This window comes from Phalacrocorax carbo, chromosome 9, assembly GCF_963921805.1.
Source record: "Phalacrocorax carbo chromosome 9, bPhaCar2.1, whole genome shotgun sequence".
In the NCBI taxonomy this organism is placed as follows: Eukaryota; Metazoa; Chordata; class Aves; order Suliformes; family Phalacrocoracidae; genus Phalacrocorax; species Phalacrocorax carbo.
The window spans coordinates 27,006,391-27,029,020 of record NC_087521.1 but is presented as its reverse complement, the minus strand read 5'-3'; the positions used below and the strand labels follow the sequence as shown (position 1 = coordinate 27,029,020).

The following is a 22,630-nucleotide window of genomic DNA, read 5'->3' as shown; positions in this document are numbered from 1 at the left end:
AAATTGCCAGTCTAAAGCCAAATGATGGAAGTCCCTAGTGGGATAGATGGGTAGGGAGCAAGGAGCGTGCATGTATGTGTGCACAGTCCATGTCCAATGCTGTGGCTGTTGCAGGCTGACGTCCTGGTGGCACCGGTGACAACAGACTCGGTGAGCTGGCAATGCCACAGCAACTGTGCCCAGGAACCAGCTTTCTTAACTGTTTATAAAGCTGGATTTATTTTTTTAATTTTAGCTATCTGCTCTGCCTCCAAGGAGGGGCTGAGAGAAGCATCAGCAGAGGTTGCGTGATAAAGAATATCCAGCCACACCGGATACCTCAGAAACCTCAGAAAATTTTATTTAGTTAGTTTGTAAGAGGGCTATTCATCAGTATGAATCTAACACTTATCAGAAAACATTCATGCAAACTCCTGAAAGTACCTGGTTATGTTTAATATGCCACATATAAAAAAATGCCATTGTAAATGTTGAGTCATATAGGAAGATAAATATATTAGTTTAGTGGGCTCATTAGAGCTGAAAGCTGGGCTTTTATAGCAGGATGAAGAGAATTGCACAACACAGTTCCCTATGGCTTATGAAATGTGTATGAAAATCATTTTCTCCTACCCATCCTAATTATGATATATAAATAGATTAACTATTTTCCTTCAAGCACTTATGTAGCTGGAGTCTTTTTTTTTTTTTAAAGACCAGCACAATCACTTGTATAATGCATTTCTGTAGGCCCTTAACAGATATCTAGGTTAAAATGCAATGATTTATAGCAATAATATGACCTTTCACTAATTGGGAAAGTGTTGCACAATAGGTGACAGTTGTCATGAGTGCTCAGCACTTTCAGAAGTAATTTTAAATTATGTGTATATATGAGGTTTTGTGGGAGCGTGAGTGTGCTTATGGAAGGGGAAGGAGATTTGCACTACCCATGGCTAGGCAGCAGACTGAAACCAAAGCACTGTTTTTCACCCAGTGTACAATTTTGTCACATAACCTGTTGGCAGAGGACTCTGCTGCATCTGTCTCACCACAGACAGCAGCAAAGCCACAGGATTGATAGCAGCTGCTAGGAGGGTAAATGGGGGCCAGCAGGGCTGGCTGGGGCCGAATTCCGGTGCTCTGTATCTGCTAAAGACTCGTATGAACAGGAGGAGACAACTGAGATGGAGGAATGGGGGCTCCAAAGCAGTAAGGATGAGACATATGGCAAATATATATCTTTTTATTATTCAGCATTGAGACTGTGGTAGTGCTTATAGGCTGATGTTTTGGATCTTGTTATACCAGATACCATAAACACAGTGCACATGATAGTCCTTGCCTAAGAGACTAAGGAAAGCCAAGCTATGGGACCTATACACAGCACAAACAGAGTGTGCCTTTGCTTCTCCAGCTTGTCTGTAGTCCAGCAAGACCCTCCGTACCCAGAACTGGTGGGTCACATTGACTGGAGCAGGCTGGGAGTAGTGGAAGAATTGGCTCTTTGAAGGAGTACGTAGGACTACATGTGGCAACGCAGTAAACAACAGCTAGAGCCAGAATAAATGCGTCAGTTCTCTAGCATATTTGAATACTGTTTAAATATAAACATTGCAAATTAATATCTCTGAGAAAATAAAATTGGATGCAAAAATACACCAATGATATACTGTATATGCGTATAAATACATTATATGGTTTGCACAGTCATTATGCGTCTTCCTTCTGGACTGACTTTCTACAGACTGATAAAAAATTTGAAACAAAGGAAAACAGAAGGGAAAGCTCTTCAGCTAAACACATTGTTGTTTTGGCAAGTGATTTGCTTCCCAAAAAACTGGGCTGTAAAAACAAAACAGTTTCACAACAGACCCATTTGTGTTTTCACATCATATCTACCTCACAGCAAGAGGAGAAAGAGCGAGCAAGGAAACGGTGATGCATACAGGATGCTTGATACATTATAATGGCATTTGAGACGAGTTCCACCACCCACTCAAAGCCTATGATGTTAAATGGGGTCTGGAAAAGTCCCCTCCTTGATGAGGAGGGCTTAAGTAGTTTCCAAAGTGCTTTACTAGATGCTGGTGCTTAGCCCACACGACCCACTGCAGTAGGCGGTTTGCTCCTAACCCTCTGTTAGCAGGGTGCCACTCCAGTGAGGGTGCACTGGATGGGGTCACTGCAGAGGGGCTAGCGGCTGCCAGGGATGTTGGGTGCTCCCACCTCATGGAGGTGAAGGAAGCACACGCTGCCCTAGCCAGACTGCTGCTGTGGGGCCAGCTGGTTCTCTTCCAGGGCTGGTTCAGAAGCCCTGATGCCCCTGGGCTGCTGTATGGGGCAGAGCGTGCAGCCGGGGCCACTCCAAGCTCCAGATCTGCGGGTGCTGCAGCTCAGTGGGACAGCAGGAGTCCCAGTATGGCTGAGGGACAGCTCCTCCTGACCAGAAACTTGGTGCCTCTCCCATCAGCCTAACGCAGCCACCCCTGCCCAGCTCAGAGGAAGGCAGGTGGGGTTCAAGCATGCTCACACGGGCCTTTTCCAACATCTTTAAATTTTGGCTTCAGTTTTTTCTTCCCTCCATATCCTTAGAAGACAAAAAGCTACATAGAAGGTGCCTGCCCAGTCTGGGCTAGCTGGGGAGTCAGTGACGTGGCCTTCGCAGCACCCTGTGAGGTAGACAGAGGTCAGAGCACCAAGGCAGTGTCCAGGCAGAGAATGTGGTGGTACCAAGGAGATCTTGGAGGGAGTCTGTGAGTGCTGCGAGGAGCAGCGCCAGTCCTTGCAAGCACTGCTCCTCCTATGGGTGCCCCCTTTACCCAGCTGTGCGTGGAGGACAGTGATTCCCACAGAGATGCTGAGCACCAGTTTAGGTCAAAATACTTTCCGTAGGAAAAGGCAGTGGTGTGTGCTGTGCATCACTCTGGGGGACTGTCTCCATCGCCGCATAGCCCACAGTCCGGCACAAGGGTGTGCCAAGGGGTGCCTTGGCCTAGGACACGTTTATGTTGGAGAAGAGCGGGACCACGGGTGGCGTGGATGCTGTGCTGTCTGCCAAGTAGCCCAGGATGCTTTTGAGTTCACCACGTGACAAATTGGCTTTGATGTGCAGGAACGCTTCCAGGTGCCTTTTGCTGTGGAAGAGAAATGGGCAGGTGTTATCTTCTCCTGCAGATCTCATCTCAGCGTGCCAGGTCCCTTGTGCCGGGATGCAGCCCCCAACCCGTGGCGGGTGCTGAGGTCCCCGGCAGATGCCAGCTCAGCATCTGGCGATCCTACATGGGATCCAGCACTGCCCTGGGAGGTTTGGGGTCGAGTAGGGAACCTCCAAGGCAAAGGAGAAAATCAGACCAGAATTTGGAATATATAAATAGGCCTTTTTTAATAGTTTACTTTGGTGTCCAATGACACTGGAATTGCCACAGCCTGGCAGGCAGCCCCCACCCATTTTTATAGACTCAGGCTATATGAACCTCACCTATACTCATTCCTGGCTCAGTTAAAATTATATATGAGTACCTGCAAATCTGCTTCAGTATCTCTTACCGGATATCTGGGTATGTTGTGGCAAGTGTTGCAACTTCAATTTTAATAGCACCTAAATCCTGAAGTCGGATTATTTCAGCCAGTTTGGGGAGCGCTGAATTCAGCCACGTGGCTTGAGAACCCTGCCAGAAGAAGAAGCAGTCAGCAGGGCATCATGGAGGTGCAAACCTCTGCCCAGCCCAGGAGCTGTGTTTCACCAGGGGTGCCACCGATCCAGCTCCTGAGGCTGTTTCATGGTGAGGGGGAAGGACACAGCAGCAATTCTATGTGCCTCCTTATTTTCAGTGATGTTTCTAGTTCAGTCATTGCCTGCTACAGCCTTGGAGAAATTGGATTAGTTTTGTGGTGGTTTTTAATCCTCTTCCACAAGTGGTGTAGTGTTTGCTATAAAACTGAGGTTTCTGCATCCAACTTGACAGACTCTCTCTGCTCTTCCCTCCCATCGTGTTTTCCTTTCCTTGTGTTTCTATGCTGCCTGGTGTGTGTACAAGGTCTGAGGGACAAGGTAATGCACTAGCCTGTGCTGCTCTCTCCCAGCTCCACACACAACCCTGCCTTTAGCATCTCCAGGCATTGCCAAAATCCTTTCCCTGCCCACTCAGGTAAAAGCCCCAACTGGACCTGTTATCTGGCTGTTGGATATCCCAAGGCTCTGGCTGCCTGACTTCCTGCCCACACCAAGTGATGCTCAGGCTTGTCCCTTCTCCTGTCAAACGTGCACGGGGTGGTGGAGGACAGGGCTTGACTTTCCTTTTTTGCAGGTAAGTTTAGAGGCGTGAAAGGAGGGATGTGATCTTAGAGGATAGAGAATGGTGTTTCAGCCATGCAGAAAAAGCAAGTGTCTCTGGTGGAGGAAACCCTTGTGTACCAGAGACCCCACACTGCCCACTCCAGCCCCTGCCTGACCTAAAAGCAGCAGATTGAGGGAAATCGAGGGTGAAGGGAAAGAGTTAAAACCCAGACTCCATGTAAGTTTTACTGAAACCGGAGAACTGCAGTGTTTAGCTAAATCTTCTGACCCTATTAATATAAATCTTCAAAAGGAAACCACTGCCTACAGGACAAAAGAGGATGAAGTCATCACTCTCCCTCTGGGGGAGGGCAGGCCGGTGGCAGGGGAGCCTTCCTGCCTGCAGCCACTTGAAGACCTCTTTCTGCCTACGGTCCTTTCTTCCAGGAAATTAAGCTGAGTTGGAAAGCTTAATGGGAGGCATTGGAAAATTTATTTTCCTGTTTTTCAGTGTACCCATGCTCTGTGCTGGTGTGGACACAGTGAGCACTCACGTACATTGCTGGTGCAGAAGGCTTCCAGGTCGGCAGCGTTCTTGGAGATGTGTTGGGCCAGATTTTGCTGTTGTGCTGGAGTTTTCAGGCTGACTTTCCTCTTCAGCAGCCTCACGATGTACTCTTTAACCAAACGGGCATGGATCTTCTCGACAATAGCCTGTTGGGAAGGAGAGGAGGGATGACCCGTCTATTTTTTGCTTGGGGACAAAAAAAACATGGGTGGATGGAGGACAAAAATATCTTGGGTGTTGTAAGACATGCCCCACCAAATGCCTGCTGCTGATCACACCTGAGCAACAGTGCTGGTTGCCAACCTCCCCGTGACTGGTTATGTGACATCCTAGATGCTGAGGATTCCTTTGTACTCAAATTAATGAAATGTGGGAATTTCCAAATGTTGTTTCTTTCTGGGAAGCACTGAAGGCATAGAAAAGATAACTCGTTAGAGAAGAAGTAGCAGTGCTCCAGAGAACAGGAATTCATCCTGTTCCTCTCCCTAATATACAAAACATCATAATTTTGTTTCAGCTACTAAAAAGACAAAGGCAGGAAATCAAAGATTTTTTTTTATATGTTGATGTTTCATATATAATCCAGCACCACTGAAAATGTGGTTGTGGCTCAGTTATCTGGGATTTGTCCCAGTTGCATCCGTCTCCTCTGGTCCTTAGGGCAATCAGAGGAGCCATGAGACAGAACCATGCGATTGTATCCATGTTTCAAGGTTGCTAAACCAAACCCATACATAAATAAAGCCATATTTTGGGTGATCCCTAGAGCACTTTCTCTACAGCAAGGGTGGTTTTCTCTGTAAACACTGCAGCAGAGCTACAGAAGCCTGCTTCTGCTGGAGAAGAGTAAGATTTATATGGCTAATCTAGATAAACTGCATGCTGATGGAAATCCTACCCGAGAGAGCTCTCTGACACCAGACCAGAGCATCAGCTTAATGCAGGTCGAGGCAACTCCAGTCACAGAGGATCAGAGCTTAAAACGCAGCCTTGGCGTCCCAGATTCCCTCTGATACTTATCTTGGACTTACATGGTAGAAAGGGTCCTTTAGGGTCCGGAAGTCTGAAATATGTTTGCTGGTGGTGTTAATGATCTCGTTCATAATTTCATTGCTGGAGTCCCACTTATTTTCTGTAAACTTCTTATAAATTGGCTGAAAAAAGGAAAATCTGCTTAGTTCCCTCAAACAAATTCCATGCATACATATATTTAGCATTTCTATATGTACAGTATCCTACATAGCGACAGCGTGGGGTGCAGTCCTGTGCAGGGACGTGTGACAATAACTTACAGGGCCAGGGGAAGAGGGGACTGTATTGGGTTTGTGCCCTGTTCTTGGTTCCTCATGATGAAGGAGGCTGTGGGCTTGAAAGGCTCATATTGGAGATGCTTTTTTTATTTCCACATTTTTAATGTGTTGTCCACACCATCTTTTCTGTTTAGAGAATTATGGAACCATCAGGGAAAAAAATGAATCGTTATGAGATGTTTTCAGTCACAATTTTTCTTGGCCACAGTAAATAAATATGAAAATAAAAAAGCTCCCCTGCTCTGTCAGATGCCTTCCAAAAGGCCTTACAGAGAAGGCAGGGAAGATTGTGGCTGAACATTTCTGACTCCTATGCCTTCCCCTCCACCACACTTGCTTAACTTAAAAAGCCTGTGTTATTTCTATATTAAAAAAAAAAAAAAAAGGAAAAAAAAAAAGGAAATAAAAGACTGAAACCAGAAGTGCCTTTCAGGCTGCCTTTATGAAGAAGCCAAAAGCTGCGTAATTGCTGTTCGTGTCATTTGTGATTGCTTCCTAGTGTTTGGCGTGTAAACAGTTGCAGGTTGAGACTCTCCCTCCTGCAGCAGATATCTTAGATGTGATCAGCATGTTTTATGTTTGCCTGCACAGTCATGCCTATGTAGCTGCACCCATTTTACCTGCAGGCTTGAGGACAAGCTCAAGGAGAGGCGATTCAGACTTTCCTGACTGATGCTGAGAGGTGACCTGCCCCACAGCCCTTCTGAACTTTGCTGCATTTGAATTGGACATTTGGGCAACCGATAGCGCAGTGAGGAACATGCCTGGCACTGGCACAGGCTGGGCCATGGGGCAGGAGGGTGTGGGGCGTGGATACAGTACCTTCAGCTGGACAAACAGCTGTTGAAGCAGCACATCAAAGCCGCTGTTTTCAATGTCGCTGAGTGTACTGAGGATACTGGCTTTATTGTCATCCTTTTCTGCTATGTTTTTCTCTGTGTAGTCTCTGCAAGGAAATATCAGCAAGGTGAGAATAACCTGTCCTCAAGAGAGACATTTAGAGAGAAATTCAGAGGTCTCCAAACCTTCCTCTGCAGGCAGGTGGACCTTCCTCTGCCCACTCTGGAGTACCTCTCCTCTATCACACTATTATCCATTGCCTGCAGAGGAAGAAGCAAAGCCTTTTCTTTCAGACCCTTACCTAAAATTCCAGCAGTTGTTAATATTTGCAATCAGTATAGGCTTGTAGTATCTGTGCTTCTTGCTTTTCTCCTTAAAGTCTTCAAAAGCATCCTTGTAGCTGGAGGGGAGATGGGAAGAGGAGAGGTGGATGAGTGTGAGCCCCGGGCAGCGCTGTCAGCCCTGCTGCCCGACGCTGCCTTACCGCACCTTTTCAGGAAGGCAGGCAGCTCCTTTGACAGGCGATGCGACAGCTCCTCACCCACTGCCGTGCTGATGTCCTTGGCTCGCTTCTGGCCGCTGTAGATACTCTAACAAACAAAAAAGATCCATTTTAAATGCCGCCTGCTCCAAAAATGCCAGGTTTGCTGGTTAAAAAGGCTGCAGCTCCTTCTATGTATTATTTTCCTTTTTATTCTCATTTGTGCTGTGGAGGAGAGGCTGGGAGCAGTGGCTGGAGCTGCTGGCACCAAGGCAGACAGCGAAGCAGCCACTGGTGCTGAGCCAGTGCAAGGAGTGGTATGTACACCCAGCTCTCCTGCATCCCCCCCCCAGGACTGAGCCAGGGACTGTGCAGAGCAGCTGTACTTATTTGATGGGTTCAAGCCAATTTTGAACTCTATTTTCAAATGGGGAGAAAGTTGAAGAAGAAGCTTAAAAGACTGTCTATAAAAATAGATGAGAAAGAGGAAAGTGACACTTTGCCTTTTTTGCTGGTTGTCATATGATTGCATTAAAAAAATTTAAGCAGAACAACCTTAATATATGGAAAGTTTATTTTTTAAAAAAATAAACTCTACTAATCCTCTGCAGCCAGAGGAGGGAGAGCACTGAGCACAGGGAAAGGATGTGAGCGCTCGGAGAAGCTCTGCCTGTTAAAGTCTCCCTGGGATCAAGCAGGGCAACAGCATTTCACTGCTCCCTTGCTCGGCTAAACCTGTCTCTTTTCTCTCTCCTGCTACATTATCTAGTGCCTAATGGCTTGGCTTTGGCTGGGGGTGCAGAAGAGACCACACGGGGAGAAATGAAGGCAGCTTTCCTGCTCATTTTGCTTACAGAGAAGTTTGTTTCCATCACGTGCTAGACCAGGACTGTGCCAGACCATGTGTTAGGGCTCTCCTATACCACCCACTTCTACTACCACCCTACGCAAGCAGCTTGGCCTTTTGCTTTCCCAAATTGACTCATTAGTCTCACACCCTATATACAGGCAGGATGCTGTTGTTTATTTTCAATATATAACTTTATTACCTGGATAACAAATATTGCTAGTAGTTCACTCTGAAAATGTCCATTTAGTTTCTCTGGTTCTTTGTCTTCTTTCCATCTTTGGATTTCTTTATCTAAACATTTGCTGAGTGAATTTTTGATAGTAGCCTTTAGGGAAGGGAGAATAACAGCATTTACCACAAAGCGGATGTAGCAGTTCCTGCCTTATGCAGGTTTTACTCGCCCACCCACCATTTCTCTGGCTGAGCAGACTTTTTCCTCAGCCTTGGCTGAGAAATAAAGGCTCTTTGTTAGGAGACGCCTTATTCACAGCTTCACGGCAGCAAGGACAACCCCCTCACAATATCTGCCTATGCAATAGCGAGTTGAATATTTCAGGGTAGGAATGAAGATCAAGATCTATGTCTGCCCACCACCCCACCACGTCAGTGGTGATCTCGAGGGCAGGGGAGGGGACTGGTGGCTAGGAAGGTTGCAGGCAGCTACGCCTGCCAGAGCCCGAATTCCCCCAGCCACACACTGCCTGTGCGTAACACTCAGTGCCACCCTCTGGGCCTGGTTTTGCAGTCCTTTTTCATAAGCAGTTCTGAGGTCTTATGAGCACCGGAGAGTGAAACAAAGCGTTCTCAGTTTTTTTCTGCTCTGACCCCTCTTGCGTGCACACTGTGCAGCAAGGCTTTGGAAATGGTCTGTACAGTGGTGGTGTGTACTTTGCAGCTCTCACACCCACCTCTCCCATCTGCAAACCATTATAGGCTACAGCTAAACCTGGAACTTGTCATCTCATTTTCCAGGAATTCCAGCCCCAAATGCCAGAAACACTAAGCTATGGGAGTACTGTAAAAGTTGCTTCTTGTTTCCATTAAGGCAAGAGTGATCCAAACACCAGAGCAGTTGTTATTTTCTGCAGACCAGGCTATTCTCCATCAAAGAGACAGATTTTTCAAGACCAGACATGCATGCTCTGTGCTCACCCAAGGTCTGGCACTGCTGCAGAGACCAGAAGTAACGCTGAATCCATCATCTGTGAGAAGGAGCATAAATTCCTCTGGGGATTTAGTGGAAAACTGGAAAGCTACCCACAAAGATCTGTTCTTGGATTTTTTGTCCACCTTCCTACCATAGGTTTGCAAGAACAGAAAGGTTCTTTTCTGAGGGCTCCCAGGGCAGAAGGGTGGGCTAAGCAGAACTTTGCTCTGCAAGCCCCATCTAGCAGAAAGCCTGCCTGTCCCCTGAAAAGAAGCATTCTTGCTTTTGCTTCCTTCTGGAAGGGTGTGTGACTCACAGCTGAGAAGTGTGCATGCAGGAAAAGTCAGAGTGCCTCTGAGGAGTCATATGGGAGCAGTCACAGTGAGAGGAGGGGCTGAACAGATTCTCACCTCTTCGCTGTCAAGGTATTTCCTTTCAAGCTCTTTGCTCAGACTTGATGGCAAAAGGCTTCCAAGCTTAAGTTTTTCCAACTCTTCTGCTAAAACATGTTCTTTTCTCATATCTCTGGAATGAAAAAGCCAAACAATCATTTTTCCAAGGGCAGTGTAATTCAAGACAGCTGTTGATGCAAATCACTAACACTTTTTTAGGTTATCGGTGAAAAAGCAGATGGAAAGGTATATTGTCCTTAGTCCAGGCAGGCCCTGGAGGAGCTGAATCTGTGCCAGTGGTGGGACCTGTGAGGGTGGAACCCTGAGCAACCAAGGGGCATGGAGTCATGTTATGCTGAGCTCCTGAGCACTGGCCACTGCGCTGAGTGTGGGGGACCCAAAGCAGCAGAAGGGACTAGTCCCAGGACACAGCCTCTCTCCGTAAATATAGAGAGGTGATCAGATGAAAAGCTGGCATTTTGTGGCTAGTTGGGAACAGAGCAGGCAGTTTCATACCCTGTCGTCATGTCCCCACCACATGCTGGCTAAGCTAGGTGCTCCTGAGCAGCTTTGAGGGCAGGGACCTGCCAGCCGTGGGGGGCTCAGGCCAGTGCTTGTAGGAGGGCTGATTTGGACAGCGTCTCCATTTGGAGCTGCAGAGAATAACCCTGAGCATTGCCTGATTCTTGTGTTTGCACGTGACCCAGCTCCATGGGGGCACACCACCATGCTTCCCGCACACAGGATGTTTCTGATATGATGCTGGAAGCTGGGGCCAGGCTGTCGTGCAATCCTCCTCCTCCTCATTGCTCCCTTCACCGCTGGCTGTGGAGAGAGGTGGTCCCTGAGCAGCCACCTGGGTCTGGCCTCTGGGAACACTCTGCAAAGCAGCCGCTGCCCTGGCCAACACCGTCCCCAGCACTGGGCTGCGCAGCTCTGCCTGAGCCCTGCTCCTCACAGGATTTCCAAATACACACTGGTTCAGGCCAGAATACCCTGACCTAGACCTCAGCACTGGCTCTGGAAAACTTCCAGGATCAACAGTGACTCATTATACCGCATCAGTGAAACATGAGAACAAAAAAGTGGAGGCGAAGGTTGACTGGTTTTAAAACAGCAGAAGAAACACTGCTGCTGTATTTACTGGTTTTCACCTAAGAAATGAGAGCCCTCGATTCTCTGTCCAGTACTATAAGACACAACAAGTAATATATTCAGTTCTATAACATATAAGGCTTGTGAGGATGAAGGGTGACCCTTGGCTGATGATGTCCTCTCACAGGGGCGCACCCTTTGGTTTCCCAACCCAAAGGAGAGCACAGACTGTGGGTAATGCCTAAGCAATAACAACTGCATCTCATGTTGTTCTATTTATTGTCTGCCCTCTGGTCCAGAGGGCTGAAATTTCCAAATTTTCCAAGAATGAGTTCAGGTCTGCAACTGGAATAGAGATCAGGGCAATGAGTCTGCCCAATTTACGCCACAAGTGAAGCCCTAAATATCTGTATGCATGTCTGTTGCCCAGAAGCCTGAATGGTGGGGTGAGCCCTTGGTTTACAGTCTAGCAGCTTTGAGCGTGTCCCTTCCAGCTGTCCTGGCCAACTGGTGTACAGCAGCACGATGCCAGTGACACTAAAACCTAGCCAGGTACCAGATTGCATGGCAGTGATACCGATTCATAAATCAAAGACATGTCTGGTTTGCAGCCAGTAAACCTGTGTTGATCACCAGGGATAAACATGTGTAAAAGCCTCACTTACTTTGGATAAATGCTGTGCACCCATGAGAGGAGGAGGTAAATATCCTTGTCTTCCAGATGAGACTCAGCATTTTTTGTTGCCTGGGAGGCAAAATAATTGTGGTAGAGTTCTGCATATGTGCTGAACACATTAAACTCAGGAGGATAAAGCTGTTTCATGTACTTTACAACTACTGTCAAATCTTCTCTCATTGTCTTCCCCATGTGCAGGAGGTTCTGACCAACTGTAGAGAGGTTCTCAGTTCTAGGAGTATGGCTTGTGTCTTTCATTCGAGTCTCTACTGACTCCTTTACTGTAGCCATCCAAAGCTCTTTCCATTTTCTAGGTCTAAATTGCATGCTTTGGTCAGGTGGATTCTCCGACATGTAGTTCTGATCTTCTTTCTCCTGCTCCTTCAGTGCCTCTATTGCCTGCTGCAGCAGTTCCGGGTTTGTTTTTGCTAGCAATAGGGAGTCTTTCAAGATGCTGAAGACTTTGTGCTTCAGAACTTCGTAGAGGGACTCGATGTCTTGCTGGCTGGCGTTCAGTCCCTCCTCACTTTTGCTAGACAGGCTCTTCTCCAGGACAATTAGATGTTGAGCGGCATCAAAAAGCTTTTGCTCTTCAAGCAGATCAATGACTTGTTTGACTGGTGAAAAAGAACAGCCTTTCTTTACCCAATAGCGAAGATTTAAATTTATATTTTATATGAAGTGATGGCTCTGGAATACTTTGAAAAAAAAAAAGTTTGTATTTCTGTAATGCGAGATCTTAGGCTCCTTCACCATATAGAAAATTGTGTTCATTTAAAGATCAGAGTACTTCTAGCCTGCTTCTAACTGGGGCAATGGACATTTGAATACCTAGCACCAGTGTGTTTCATATGGACAGACACTAATGCGCTACCCATCATTTTTCCAAAATTTAGATTTGTGGAGGTCTATTTATTTATTTATTTATTATCCCCCTTCCCATTAATATGACCTCAAGTAAGAAGCATGGCTTTAGGAAAAAATGTAGATTGAAAGATGTAGCTAGATAAGATGTGCTAAAGGAAATACCATATGGCTTTTCCAGAAATAGGTTGGCACAATCTGACCTGTGAAATTGTTTTGGAGGACACATTTAGCAGGCAAGATAAATTAAATTGAACTATCTTATCTGAAGTACAGCCAGTTATTCAATATGGTACAATCTGGGGAATCATTAGTTAACTGGAGGAGTTATATCCCAAAATAAGTTTTCTTAGGTGTGTAAGGTTTGTATGGAAAACCCTGGGTGGAGAAAGCTTATGTTATTCATGAAACTCGTCTTGCTTCATATTCTCCTTTGAGACTGTGGCACAAAAGCTGGGAGTGCCCTGTTGGCATCTGCTGATTACACAAAGTTCAGACACATTATCAAAACTGAGGGCTTGGTGTATTATAGAGGAACAATGGGATAACTTGAATAGCAAAAGGGCTGAAATTTGATAGCACAAAGTATAAGACACAATTTCAATAGTACAAAAGTTACCTAGCAACGAATAGGATTTTCTGCTGCAAGCTGGATGTGAATCAGCTTGAGTTGGAGGAGGAAGAGAGATGCCTGGAGAATTAGTGAATCATTACTGTGAGAAGATGGTGAAAATGTCAGATATGACCACAGGATGTATCCAGTAAGGAATGTCCAGCTGAGATAGGAAAATGGTAACATATTGTCCCAGGCATTGGTGGTATCTCATCTGGAATATTTTCTGCAATTCTGATTGCTTTATTAAAAAAAAAAAAAAAAAGACATTGGGAATGGGGCAGTGCAGCAGTAAGAACAGGGGCATCAAGGGCCTGTTTTCAGTAGACTTGGTTTGTTTAGTTGAGCAAATTCAAGGCCAAAAACAAAAGACACCAGTTAGGGAAAACATTTGACACATGGAGAAGGAGAAGCCAATTAGCCAGGTAAAGGCTTGCCTGGAAATGAGATAATATGCACTAAAACAGTGAGACTTTGGAAAAGTCTCCCAGTAAAGGAGGTAGGACTGAAAAATGAACTTATTTTAGGTACAGCTTGCTAAGTTTATGAACTAGGTAACATGATACATCACCTCAGATGGCAGGTGAGCCTTGGAAGTGCCAAGGGGCACTTTCCAGTTCTGGGTTTCTCTGAGCAGGTATTTTTCTATCTCTCTAAGCACTCTGCAGGAATGGTGCCCACAGCTGGAGGAGCTGTAAATTCATATATCAGCCCTGGGAAAGATCTATGTGTGCTGCTCACTGCTGTCTGTGGGGGAAGAGGAGATTTCACAGGAGATTTCACGAAGGAAGAGAGCAGAGAAGTATGCCTTAGTTTCTTACCCACCGACAGATCTCTGTGCCACCATGAGAGGTAGAAAGAAATTTCATTTTGGACAGAAAACTCGCAAACTGGCAGTTCCTCAAGGAGTGTGCCCTTGGTACCAAAGGACCAGGACTTGAGGTCACGTCCCCCCTCAGCCCATGTTTCCCGAGGCTACTTGGCCAGGTCACTTTAATCTGTCAGTGCCCTATTTCTCAAAGGGACAAGTCTCCACCTCGTGCAGGCCCTCTAGAAATAACCATGGCCTATGAGGTGTTGCAAGGAAGATGGAGGAGCACTTACCACTGGGTGGCTTGCTCTTTTTCATCTTCTTAAGAGCACTTGTAAGGATTCCCTTTATTCCTTTCTTCCCCTTTTCAGGACTGTCCCCAGCAGATGTGCAGCTCCCATTGCTTGTGATGGAAGATGCGCGTGAGGGTCTGCAGGCCGCCTCTGGCCTTTCACTCATCTTCTCCTGGTCCCTGGACCAGATGTCCTCTCCAGAAGGTTCAGGACAGGCAGGGACTTGCTCAGCTACTGATGTCAAAGGGTTTTCAAGCTGCCTGTTTGCACCAATGCAACCCTCTGATCCATTGCGTATTCCAATAGGACCGCTTTGGAAAAAAGGTAACATTTTCATCATTTTCCTTCTAGCCTGTAAATTTCAGAAAGAACTGGTCAGATTATAACTGTTTGAATGAAAACTACCATGGCACAATGTGGCAAGATGTATTCCCGTTAATAAAAAATAATTTTGGAATGAGTTGTCCCTGTGCGGGAGGTGTGGAGAGCACTACACACATCTGGTATGAGCACAGCGCTGCAGGAGAGCTCCTGAGCAACAACACCTCAGGTAACGGAGAGGATGGAAGCAGCTCTCTGGTCTATTAAATAACTTAGAGAAAAATCGATCAATGATTTTAAGGGCGATTCAGATGTTCTGATTTGAGACCTCGAGCTTGCCTGGATACAGGAAAGTAGGGCTTTTCCACGGGATGCTGTGGGAATATGGACGTGAGCATGGATGCTGCACACGAATGATGTGCGTGGGTAGGACAGGCATCCTGTGCCTATTCAAAGCAACCACAAAATTCTGATACTTTTATGTGACATTGGAATGAATTCCCACCTTCCTCAGGGTCTGTTTTTGCTGATGTCTGCTCAGTTGGCTGCAGATATGTTTGTGGAAGCACCCATGTAGCTACCTGCACTCTGAGTTTGCAAGTACAGCATGAAAATGAGATGAACCTACCAAGACAGGTATGTGCCAGTCTTTGCTGAGCAAAAGTCCTGCTGGTTTAACTGTGTCCCCATTTAAGTCAGTAATAAAATTCTTAGCTTTAATGAGGAGAGTTCCCAGAGAAGGTGGCTGAGAGTTCAGAAACATCAGGGATGTGAAAAACATGGTCAAAAGGATGGGAGTGTGGGAAGCACAGCAGTATCTCTTGATACGAGTATCATGAGGCTTATCACTTTAGGCCCAAAAATCCCAGTCAGAAGCACAGCTTCAACGCTCTACATGCCACCTACATCTCTACAGTGGCAGAGATAAGCTCAGGGAGGTATATGTATTCAGACTCTTCAAACCCACTCACTGTCTACGTAACCTCATTTTCAAAACTGTCCCAGGGTGACTATGGCATCCCAAGATAAAGCAACTTTAGCACAGCTTATTGCAACTTCAGTGTAACTTGTTGGGTGTTTTCAGATACCTGAGAGCACTTTTCATGTCATTTGTTTACACTGAAATGTGGGGCTGTAGTGCAGGCCATGGCTTGTGCCAGAAGAAATGCTAGTGAAATGGGGTTGTGGAGGGGACACGTTTCTGATAGCAGGGACTAACCAGACTGGACTTTTCCCAGAGCTGCCTTATAAAACTGGTGCTAGTGACCAGGGCTGCTGCCTGCCCAGAGCAGTCCTCACCTGGCTGAGGGGCAGTAGGAACAAGAAACGAGGATTGGGGTGGTTTAGCCTTGTTTAAACAGGCATTATCCTACCAGAGTCCTGCTCTACCACCAACACACCTGCACTACAAATAATGACAGAAATCCGTCATTGTAACATCTTTTTAGAATTTATATGTAGAATTATTTATGTACATGTATAACTTAATATATTGCTATAGATTTATTTGCATAATTATATTCATTTAGATAATTGTGTAATTATTGTAAATAAAGTGACTCATAGCTTCCAATCCTTGTTCTAACAACATTTATTTTAAGTGACTTTCTGGGAGACCAGTGCACTTATGTATGAAGAACCCTCAGGCTTACTTCTACCGCGTAAGGGCAGAGGAATTCAGCTCTAAATAAAGGAAGAATTTGGCTTCAGTTATAAGGCCACAATGTGGTGATCTTCCAATACCCTTGTTGAGTTTATATTATTGATATGTATCATGCTGCTACAAACTGTGATACTCAGCTCTGGGCAAACTGGTTGGAAGACTGTGTCTTTTTGTTTTAATTGTGATTCCTCCTGCTGGATCCCAGCAGCTTGGAGAACTTTGAGGCATCAAGTCAGTGGTATCAGCCAGGTGGTGCAGAGAGCAGTTAGAGTCTGGCATTGCTGAAAGCTCTCCTCCTCTGTTTTGTCTGTCAGGTCATATTCAGGATTAGTAATCCTATTGCTTTTAAAACATAATGAAGATGAAAACTTATTCAGGAAGGAAAGAAAGGGGTGTGGGTGTCCATGATCTGGCCGGCTTTCAGCTAAACTGGTGGTCTGTGACACAGGGCGAAGCACGAAGCTAAACTTAAGGTGCTGCTATGGCTGAGTGTGACAGCGGTGGCTGCTGGAGGTGTTGTGTCAGAGCCCTCATGCCCCAGGGCTCAGGGCCAGTTGTGTGGGTGAGCAAAGGGGGCCCAAGCACCAGAACTGCCCAGCAGCAGCGAGCCATGGCTGGAGCCACACACCTACCTCTTCCCCTGGCACACTTACTGGGGAGGGAGGGAGGAAAAATCCTTGCAGTTCACTCTGGCTACTCAAGTCAGGATGCCCCATTAGAATCCTAAAAACTGGGAGGAAGAGCTCCTTTTTCTACATTTCCATTACAAAAACATATCACGGTAACAGGGTTTCTCTGTAAGTATTTGGGACTTTCCTAATTTTTTAAGGCTATTTTCCTGGCCTGCATTTCCCAATACGATGCTATGTTTATATTCATTCTGCCAAATCCCTTTCCTGTTTGTTCAAGCACAGACTCAGCTGAGTCATTTCTCTCTCTCCTATTATTTAGAAACAAAAACAAAAAGAACAATAAAGAAATTACCTTTCCCTTTCCTATAGTCAAAGGTGACTTTCAGCATCTTTTGCTTTTATGAATGATGATCAGAAATGTGGATTTCAAAATGGTTTTGCTTCTTCAATACTAAGATGAGTGTCATTTATCTTTGAAAACCATTGAAATGACACTACACTTAAGAGTCCATAAGGGAATGATTTGGCTGGATGAAAGCTTAGTTTTTAACAGCTGGCAGAACTTCATCCCAGTAATGCTCTGAAAGAGCCAGGCACAGGGGCTGGTGATGCCCAGGAGGGAAGCAGGTAGCTGGGCACATACTGACAGGGGCTGCAGCCCAGGTGAGCCCCTGCAGTTCTTCTGTGCAGCGCACCAAGCCATCATCTGCAGCGTGTCCCTTCCTAAAAAAGTCTCACAGCCAAATTAGAAGAAAGATAAAATCAGCTTCGGAGTTTTCACCCAGGGGCTGCACATCAGCAGCATGAGAACTGTTGGCCATACTGGCATGTCAGGGTGTGCTTTTTCATCTTGAACTAATAAACACCAACAGAATTAAGCATCTGAGTAAGGATGTCAATGCAATAGCTACCATGCTTACTCGCATTTGGCCAGCTTGAATGCTTGCCCAGCTTTTACCTGTTTGAGGCTGCTGGTTTGCATATGTTTTTATCTGCAGCAGGAAACACCAGCAAACTCCAGCTCCCAGTTCTGCCTTGAAATGCAGCCACTTGAAACATCAGTCACTTATGGCAAAAACTCCCCCTCCATCTATTCTCTTTATCATTAGATGACCAAGCACTGTAAGAAATACCTGTAAGAAGCTTCCTGTAAGAAACCTTCTTATAGAAAAAAAACCCAACCACTTTCTATAATAAAGACTCAGCTAAAAGGAAGTGGCACGGGCACCAGTGCTGCTCCTTGTGCCTCCCCAGCATCCACTCTTGCTCACTGTGGCAGACAGGACATGCCAGGAGCTCACCTCTGGCTTGGATGGCCACAGGCTGCTCATGTATGCCTGTGTTCTGCTCACAAATCAAAACTTCTTAGAACTCCAGCAGGCTCCAAATTATTTTAGCAGTTAACACTTCGGGAAATGCTGAATCATTTCCCAGGCACAGAGCTCAAATTCAAGTCTTGTGAAATTTAATGATTTAAGGTCAAGACTTGACATAGATCCTAACTCATTATCACTAATTTACTGTTACCGTCATCCTCATCCTCATTATTATGTGGCACTGTAGTTTGTCGTGGAGGAGTCCAATTATTTTTGACGTAGTATATTCAGCTTATGGTTTCCAACCAGAAGAGCAGCACAGCACACATAGCATCCTCTGCTCCCTATACAGAGGGCCTGTACCATTAGGACAGCAGTGCTGTTGATGACTGGGGTGGCTGGAGAGGGACGCTGCAAGCGCTCCACACAGTGCTGATCACAGCACATACCCCTGGGCTGGAGCCTTTCCAGAGCGGGCAACAAGGGCGAGGGAAACACCTGGAGCAGAGCCACAACACAGAGGGACACAGCCTGATCTCTGGGCACAGTGGCTTCCCATTTCCCTCCTCAAAAAGGAAACAGCCTTCACACCACACACTTAAGAATGAGCTTATTCACAAGGGACGGCTCATGGCGTGCCAGAGAACCCTGAGGGGAACAGACTTACTGATGACCCCTATTTTGAAATTTTTGACGATCTTTTTCTTGATTTCTTTTTCCTGGGCTGCTGCCAGTATTAACAAGCATTTGTTTGGATTTTTAGTCCTCTCCAGCCTGCTGACATCCTAGGTTACAAGGATTTATGTCTCATTTTAGTGGAAATCCCCCACTCTCCCATAGCCTCTCAGAAATCCAAAGTTATTTAGCAAAGTTTGTTCTCTGCATTTCCATCAGCCTTTTCTCCCCTGCTGCCGCTCTCCATGGAAGTGGGGTCACCCCTGCCCACATGAGAAAATTCTACTGGGTCAAACCATCTTTTGAAGCAGTAAAGCAGTGCGACCAGTCTGAGTATAGTGTACCTCAGCCTATGCAGTGACACCTGAATAAGGTGCTAATAAATCAAAGCAAAGAGTCTGTGGAGATGCCAGCCCCAATCTGTGCAAGTTGGGAAGCCCTCCTAGGAGATGGGATGTTTTCCTACCAATTTTTGTTAGCTGGATTGGGTTCTAAAGCTGGGAGCTCCCATGTGGCTCTGCCTGGGAAATTACAGTCCATGGATGAGCTGGGCCACCAGCACCCCCACCTTGAAATTTTACTGTGCCACTCAAAACCATACTCCTGTACATGGACCCCTACAGGACACCCACCACCCCATGTGATCCAGCACCACACTGAGGGTGGCCAAGTTCTGCTCCTAATAGGTTCAAAAGCTGAGGGGAAACAGAACCTATGTCTCCAGCAAAGAAGGCAAGGCAGAAGCAGAGCCTCGATCCATGTGCCTTAGCAGTGCCAGACACCCCATGGGGCTGGGGGTGACAGGGGACCCAAGGCACCTAGGGGAATGGCAGTGGCAGACCAGGTAGAGGATCCCAGGGCATCTCACCTGGTGCGAGGTGCTTTAAACTGGCATTAAATCATGTTATCACCTGTCTGAGAACAGCATAGATAGAGCTACACAGTGCCTTGGTAATTTTTAAATGAAAATTTGGTTTCTCTAAATTACTGAAGCATAACTGAAAACAGCCCTGTAAACCAGCATCTCCTGTTGTTAGTGAGAATTTTTCAAACAGCAAAAGAGAAGAGAAAATTATGCATATATGTTGTTATTGGGAAAAAGCAGAGAAAATGCACTGTAATATGCTCCTTTTTCTTCTTGCTTAAAATCTGAGCAGCATAATTTTAAAATGCTGCTGCTGAAAGAGAAACCAGCTGCTGCTGTCTAGGATTTTGTTTTCCTATTACTATTCCCAAAGCCAAATCCTGCATTCAAACTTGGAGTTTGCAAAGCTCACAGTTAGAGCTAACAGTGACCAAGAAGATACACAAATTCCCTGGGAGCCAGTCAACGAGCTCTGCAGTGCTCGCCTCTGCTGGCGCATTCAGACTCTTTGGTTTCCAGGCCTCTTTTTACAGAAAAAGTGACTGAAGCAAACCCAAACCCAAGTTTTCCAAAGCTCTCTGCTCCCCTCTGATTAGCTGTGTAGGAACTGGCAAGCCTCAGCCTCCCTCAGTGGGGGCAGGCAGTTGAATGCTTTGGAGAATGAATGTTTCTTCAGGTTTTCTGCTCTGAACTTGGGTGTGATGGCAAGGGACCATGGCTTCTTGATCAGCCATATGCTCCGGTCACAGAAAGACTTACTTTGGAGAAGCCTTAAGAAGAAATCCTACTTTAAACGCACCAAGGATCCTAACCCTGAGGCTGGACCCTTCAATTTGCGCCTGAGGAGCTCACGCAGTAGATGTGGGATGGCTGCCCAAGGATAGGGGGGAATTTCAACAGGGTCTTCAGCACTGTGGGAAAAGGCATGTCTTAGGGGCAGTGGGAATTCCCTGGCTGGGACAAAAACAGTCACAACATGGCGAGCATGGCAATGCAGAAACATGCCAGCCTGGCACAGTGACTGCAGCAGGGTGCAGGTTACAGAGGCTGCCTGGGACTGTACGGGGTCCAGGCACTGAAACAGTCTTTCCCCAGTGCAGTCAGGCTGAGTGAATAATAATCCGATTATTTCCCTGTGATTTGGGAAAAAACCACTTCCTTCTGAACAGAGACAAAGAGGAGGGGGTGGGAACTGCCACACTGAGTCTGGATCCCGGTGCCTGATCTGGGTTTAGGATGCGTTGGTGCCCAAGACCTATGCCCAGGTCTTAGGGAAGGGGGTAGTGGTGGGGTAACAGGAGTCACGGCTCACAGCCTGTGTTCATTCCCTGAAACCTGGGGACTGAGCAACAAAATTCAGACCCAGCTGTCACAACGCAATTGCCAGACACTTACTCTTGCAGCCCCCAGCCCTGGGATGTGTCTGGAGCTGCTGTCCTTCTCGCAGCAGTTCACTTTATTCTCTATTCTGGTAATTACAAGGTCGGGCTGAAGTCCGTTGCTTTGTCCTGGAATCCATCCTTTAGCACCTTCCACTTATGTTTCCCCTCTCCCAGAGACAAGAGAGCCTTCACGCTCCCTAGCCGTGCAACGAGTGAGCCGGGAGGGAGGCGGAGGCGCGGGAGAAGCGGGACAGACACGGGCCCGGCGGGGAAGGGGAAAGCCCCGAGCTCGGCAGCACGGACCGGCGGCACGAAGGACTTACTGTGCGGCGGCTCCGGGCGGGCTGGCGGGGCGGCGGGCGGCGGGCGGCGCTGGCTGCGGGGCCCCGGGGCAGCCCGGCTATAAGGGGAGGGCGCGGGGGCGGGGACCCGGCGGCGCGGGGAGCCCGGGGGCTGGGAAACTCCGGCTGCGCCTCCCCTCCGAAGACGGGTTCAAGCCAAAGGGAAGCGAGAAATCCCCTCCGACGGTGAAGTGCCCGCGGAAGGGGGTTGGCTGGTCCCAGTGGTGCCGGCATCTGCCCCAGGTTGGTCCCTGCAGAGATGCTGAGCGCCAGCGTCACGCCCTGATGGACGGGTGGATGGGGTGCCCAGGCCACATGCCCCAGGGGCTTGTAAATACGATGTGTCTGTCCCCCATTGCAGCCTTGGAAAGCCAGCGTTAGGGATGGAGCAGATGCCTCCAGAAGCTGTGGTCCCTGAGCAGGGCATGGCCACGGGCAGGCTGGCACAGATGAGGCACATGAACCTGCATGCAGCGATGAACCTACCGTATCAGGGTCCTGCACTGTGCCCAGGGTGAAGTGGCTTCCCTGGAGTGGGGCTTGCAATGCTGCCGGGAGACACTAATATCATCGAGCACCTTCAGTATGATGGTTTGAGTCCATGCCTCAATGAAGACACAGGCTTAATTCCTCACCCCAAAGCCTCTGAACCTTGCAGAAGGGTCTTCCCAATTTCCTAGGCACCCACACCCCTGGCTGTGGAGGTGTGGTGAGCCAGTTACACTGGGGAAGCATGTGTGCTGCTGCAGCACAGGATCACTAGAGGATGGCTGGGTAACAGCAATGGCTGTGGGGGGCTCTTAGAAAGGATCTGTGAAGTCTGCCATGGCTGTGCTGTCCCCTGCCTAGATAGCCTTAATGCGGAGCATCTTCTGCATCCACATGGGTGAGATCTGGGCTGAAGCAGCTACCCTGCAGACAGAAAATAAATATACTGTGGTCCCGCAGAACCTGACCTCCTCTCTCCTTTCCTGGGAAGCTCTTGTGGGGCAGGGAGGGGTTGGCCAGGTCCCGATATCTGGTTACTCTGCCCTGAGCAATTTCTTTTCCGCATCTGATAGCTGTGATCTAATACAAAATGCAAAAAAAAGGTCCAGAGACTTAGAGCTGAGTGTGAACCTTGAGCTTTCATGGTGCTGCTGATGCCCACACTCAGCACGTGTGTGGCTGCACAACTTTGGGAGGGGCTATGCAGGTCCAGCATGGGGGCATGCCCCAGCAGCAGATGTGGTCTGGG

General features: G+C 47.2%; 1 protein-coding gene across 1 annotated transcript; it reads right to left on the bottom strand.

The window, feature by feature from the left end:
• Nucleotides 1-414: 414 nt before the first annotated feature.
• On the bottom strand, nt 415-21,634 carry TNFAIP2 (TNF alpha induced protein 2). Its single transcript, XM_064460823.1, has 12 exons — nt 21,376-21,634; nt 14,199-14,550; nt 11,607-12,234; nt 9,865-9,979; nt 8,507-8,632; nt 7,466-7,566; nt 7,278-7,376; nt 6,959-7,082; nt 5,858-5,980; nt 4,817-4,972; nt 3,529-3,650; nt 415-3,116 (listed from the first exon to the last, which is right to left on the bottom strand). The coding sequence occupies exons 1-12, from the start codon at nt 21,625-21,627 to the stop codon at nt 2,975-2,977; spliced, it is 2,340 nt and encodes a 779-aa protein (XP_064316893.1). The 5' UTR covers nt 21,628-21,634; the 3' UTR covers nt 415-2,974.
• Nucleotides 21,635-22,630: the final 996 nt, after the last annotated feature.

What these genes read in the sequence shown, in the direction of transcription:
- TNFAIP2 (XM_064460823.1), bottom strand. Translation starts at nt 21,627, where the DNA reads ATGCCGGCACCACTGGGACCAGCCAACCCCCTTCCGCGGGCACTTCAC. An exon ending in CCGCCCGGAGCCGCCGCACA is followed by an intron (nt 14,551 to 21,375) that starts GTAAGTCCTTCG and finishes TGAAATTTACAG; the next exon opens with GCTAGAAGGAAAATGATGAA. An exon ending in AACAACTGCTGGAATTTTAG is followed by an intron (nt 7,083 to 7,277) that starts GTAAGGGTCTGA and finishes ATTTCCTTGCAG; the next exon opens with AGACTACACAGAGAAAAACA.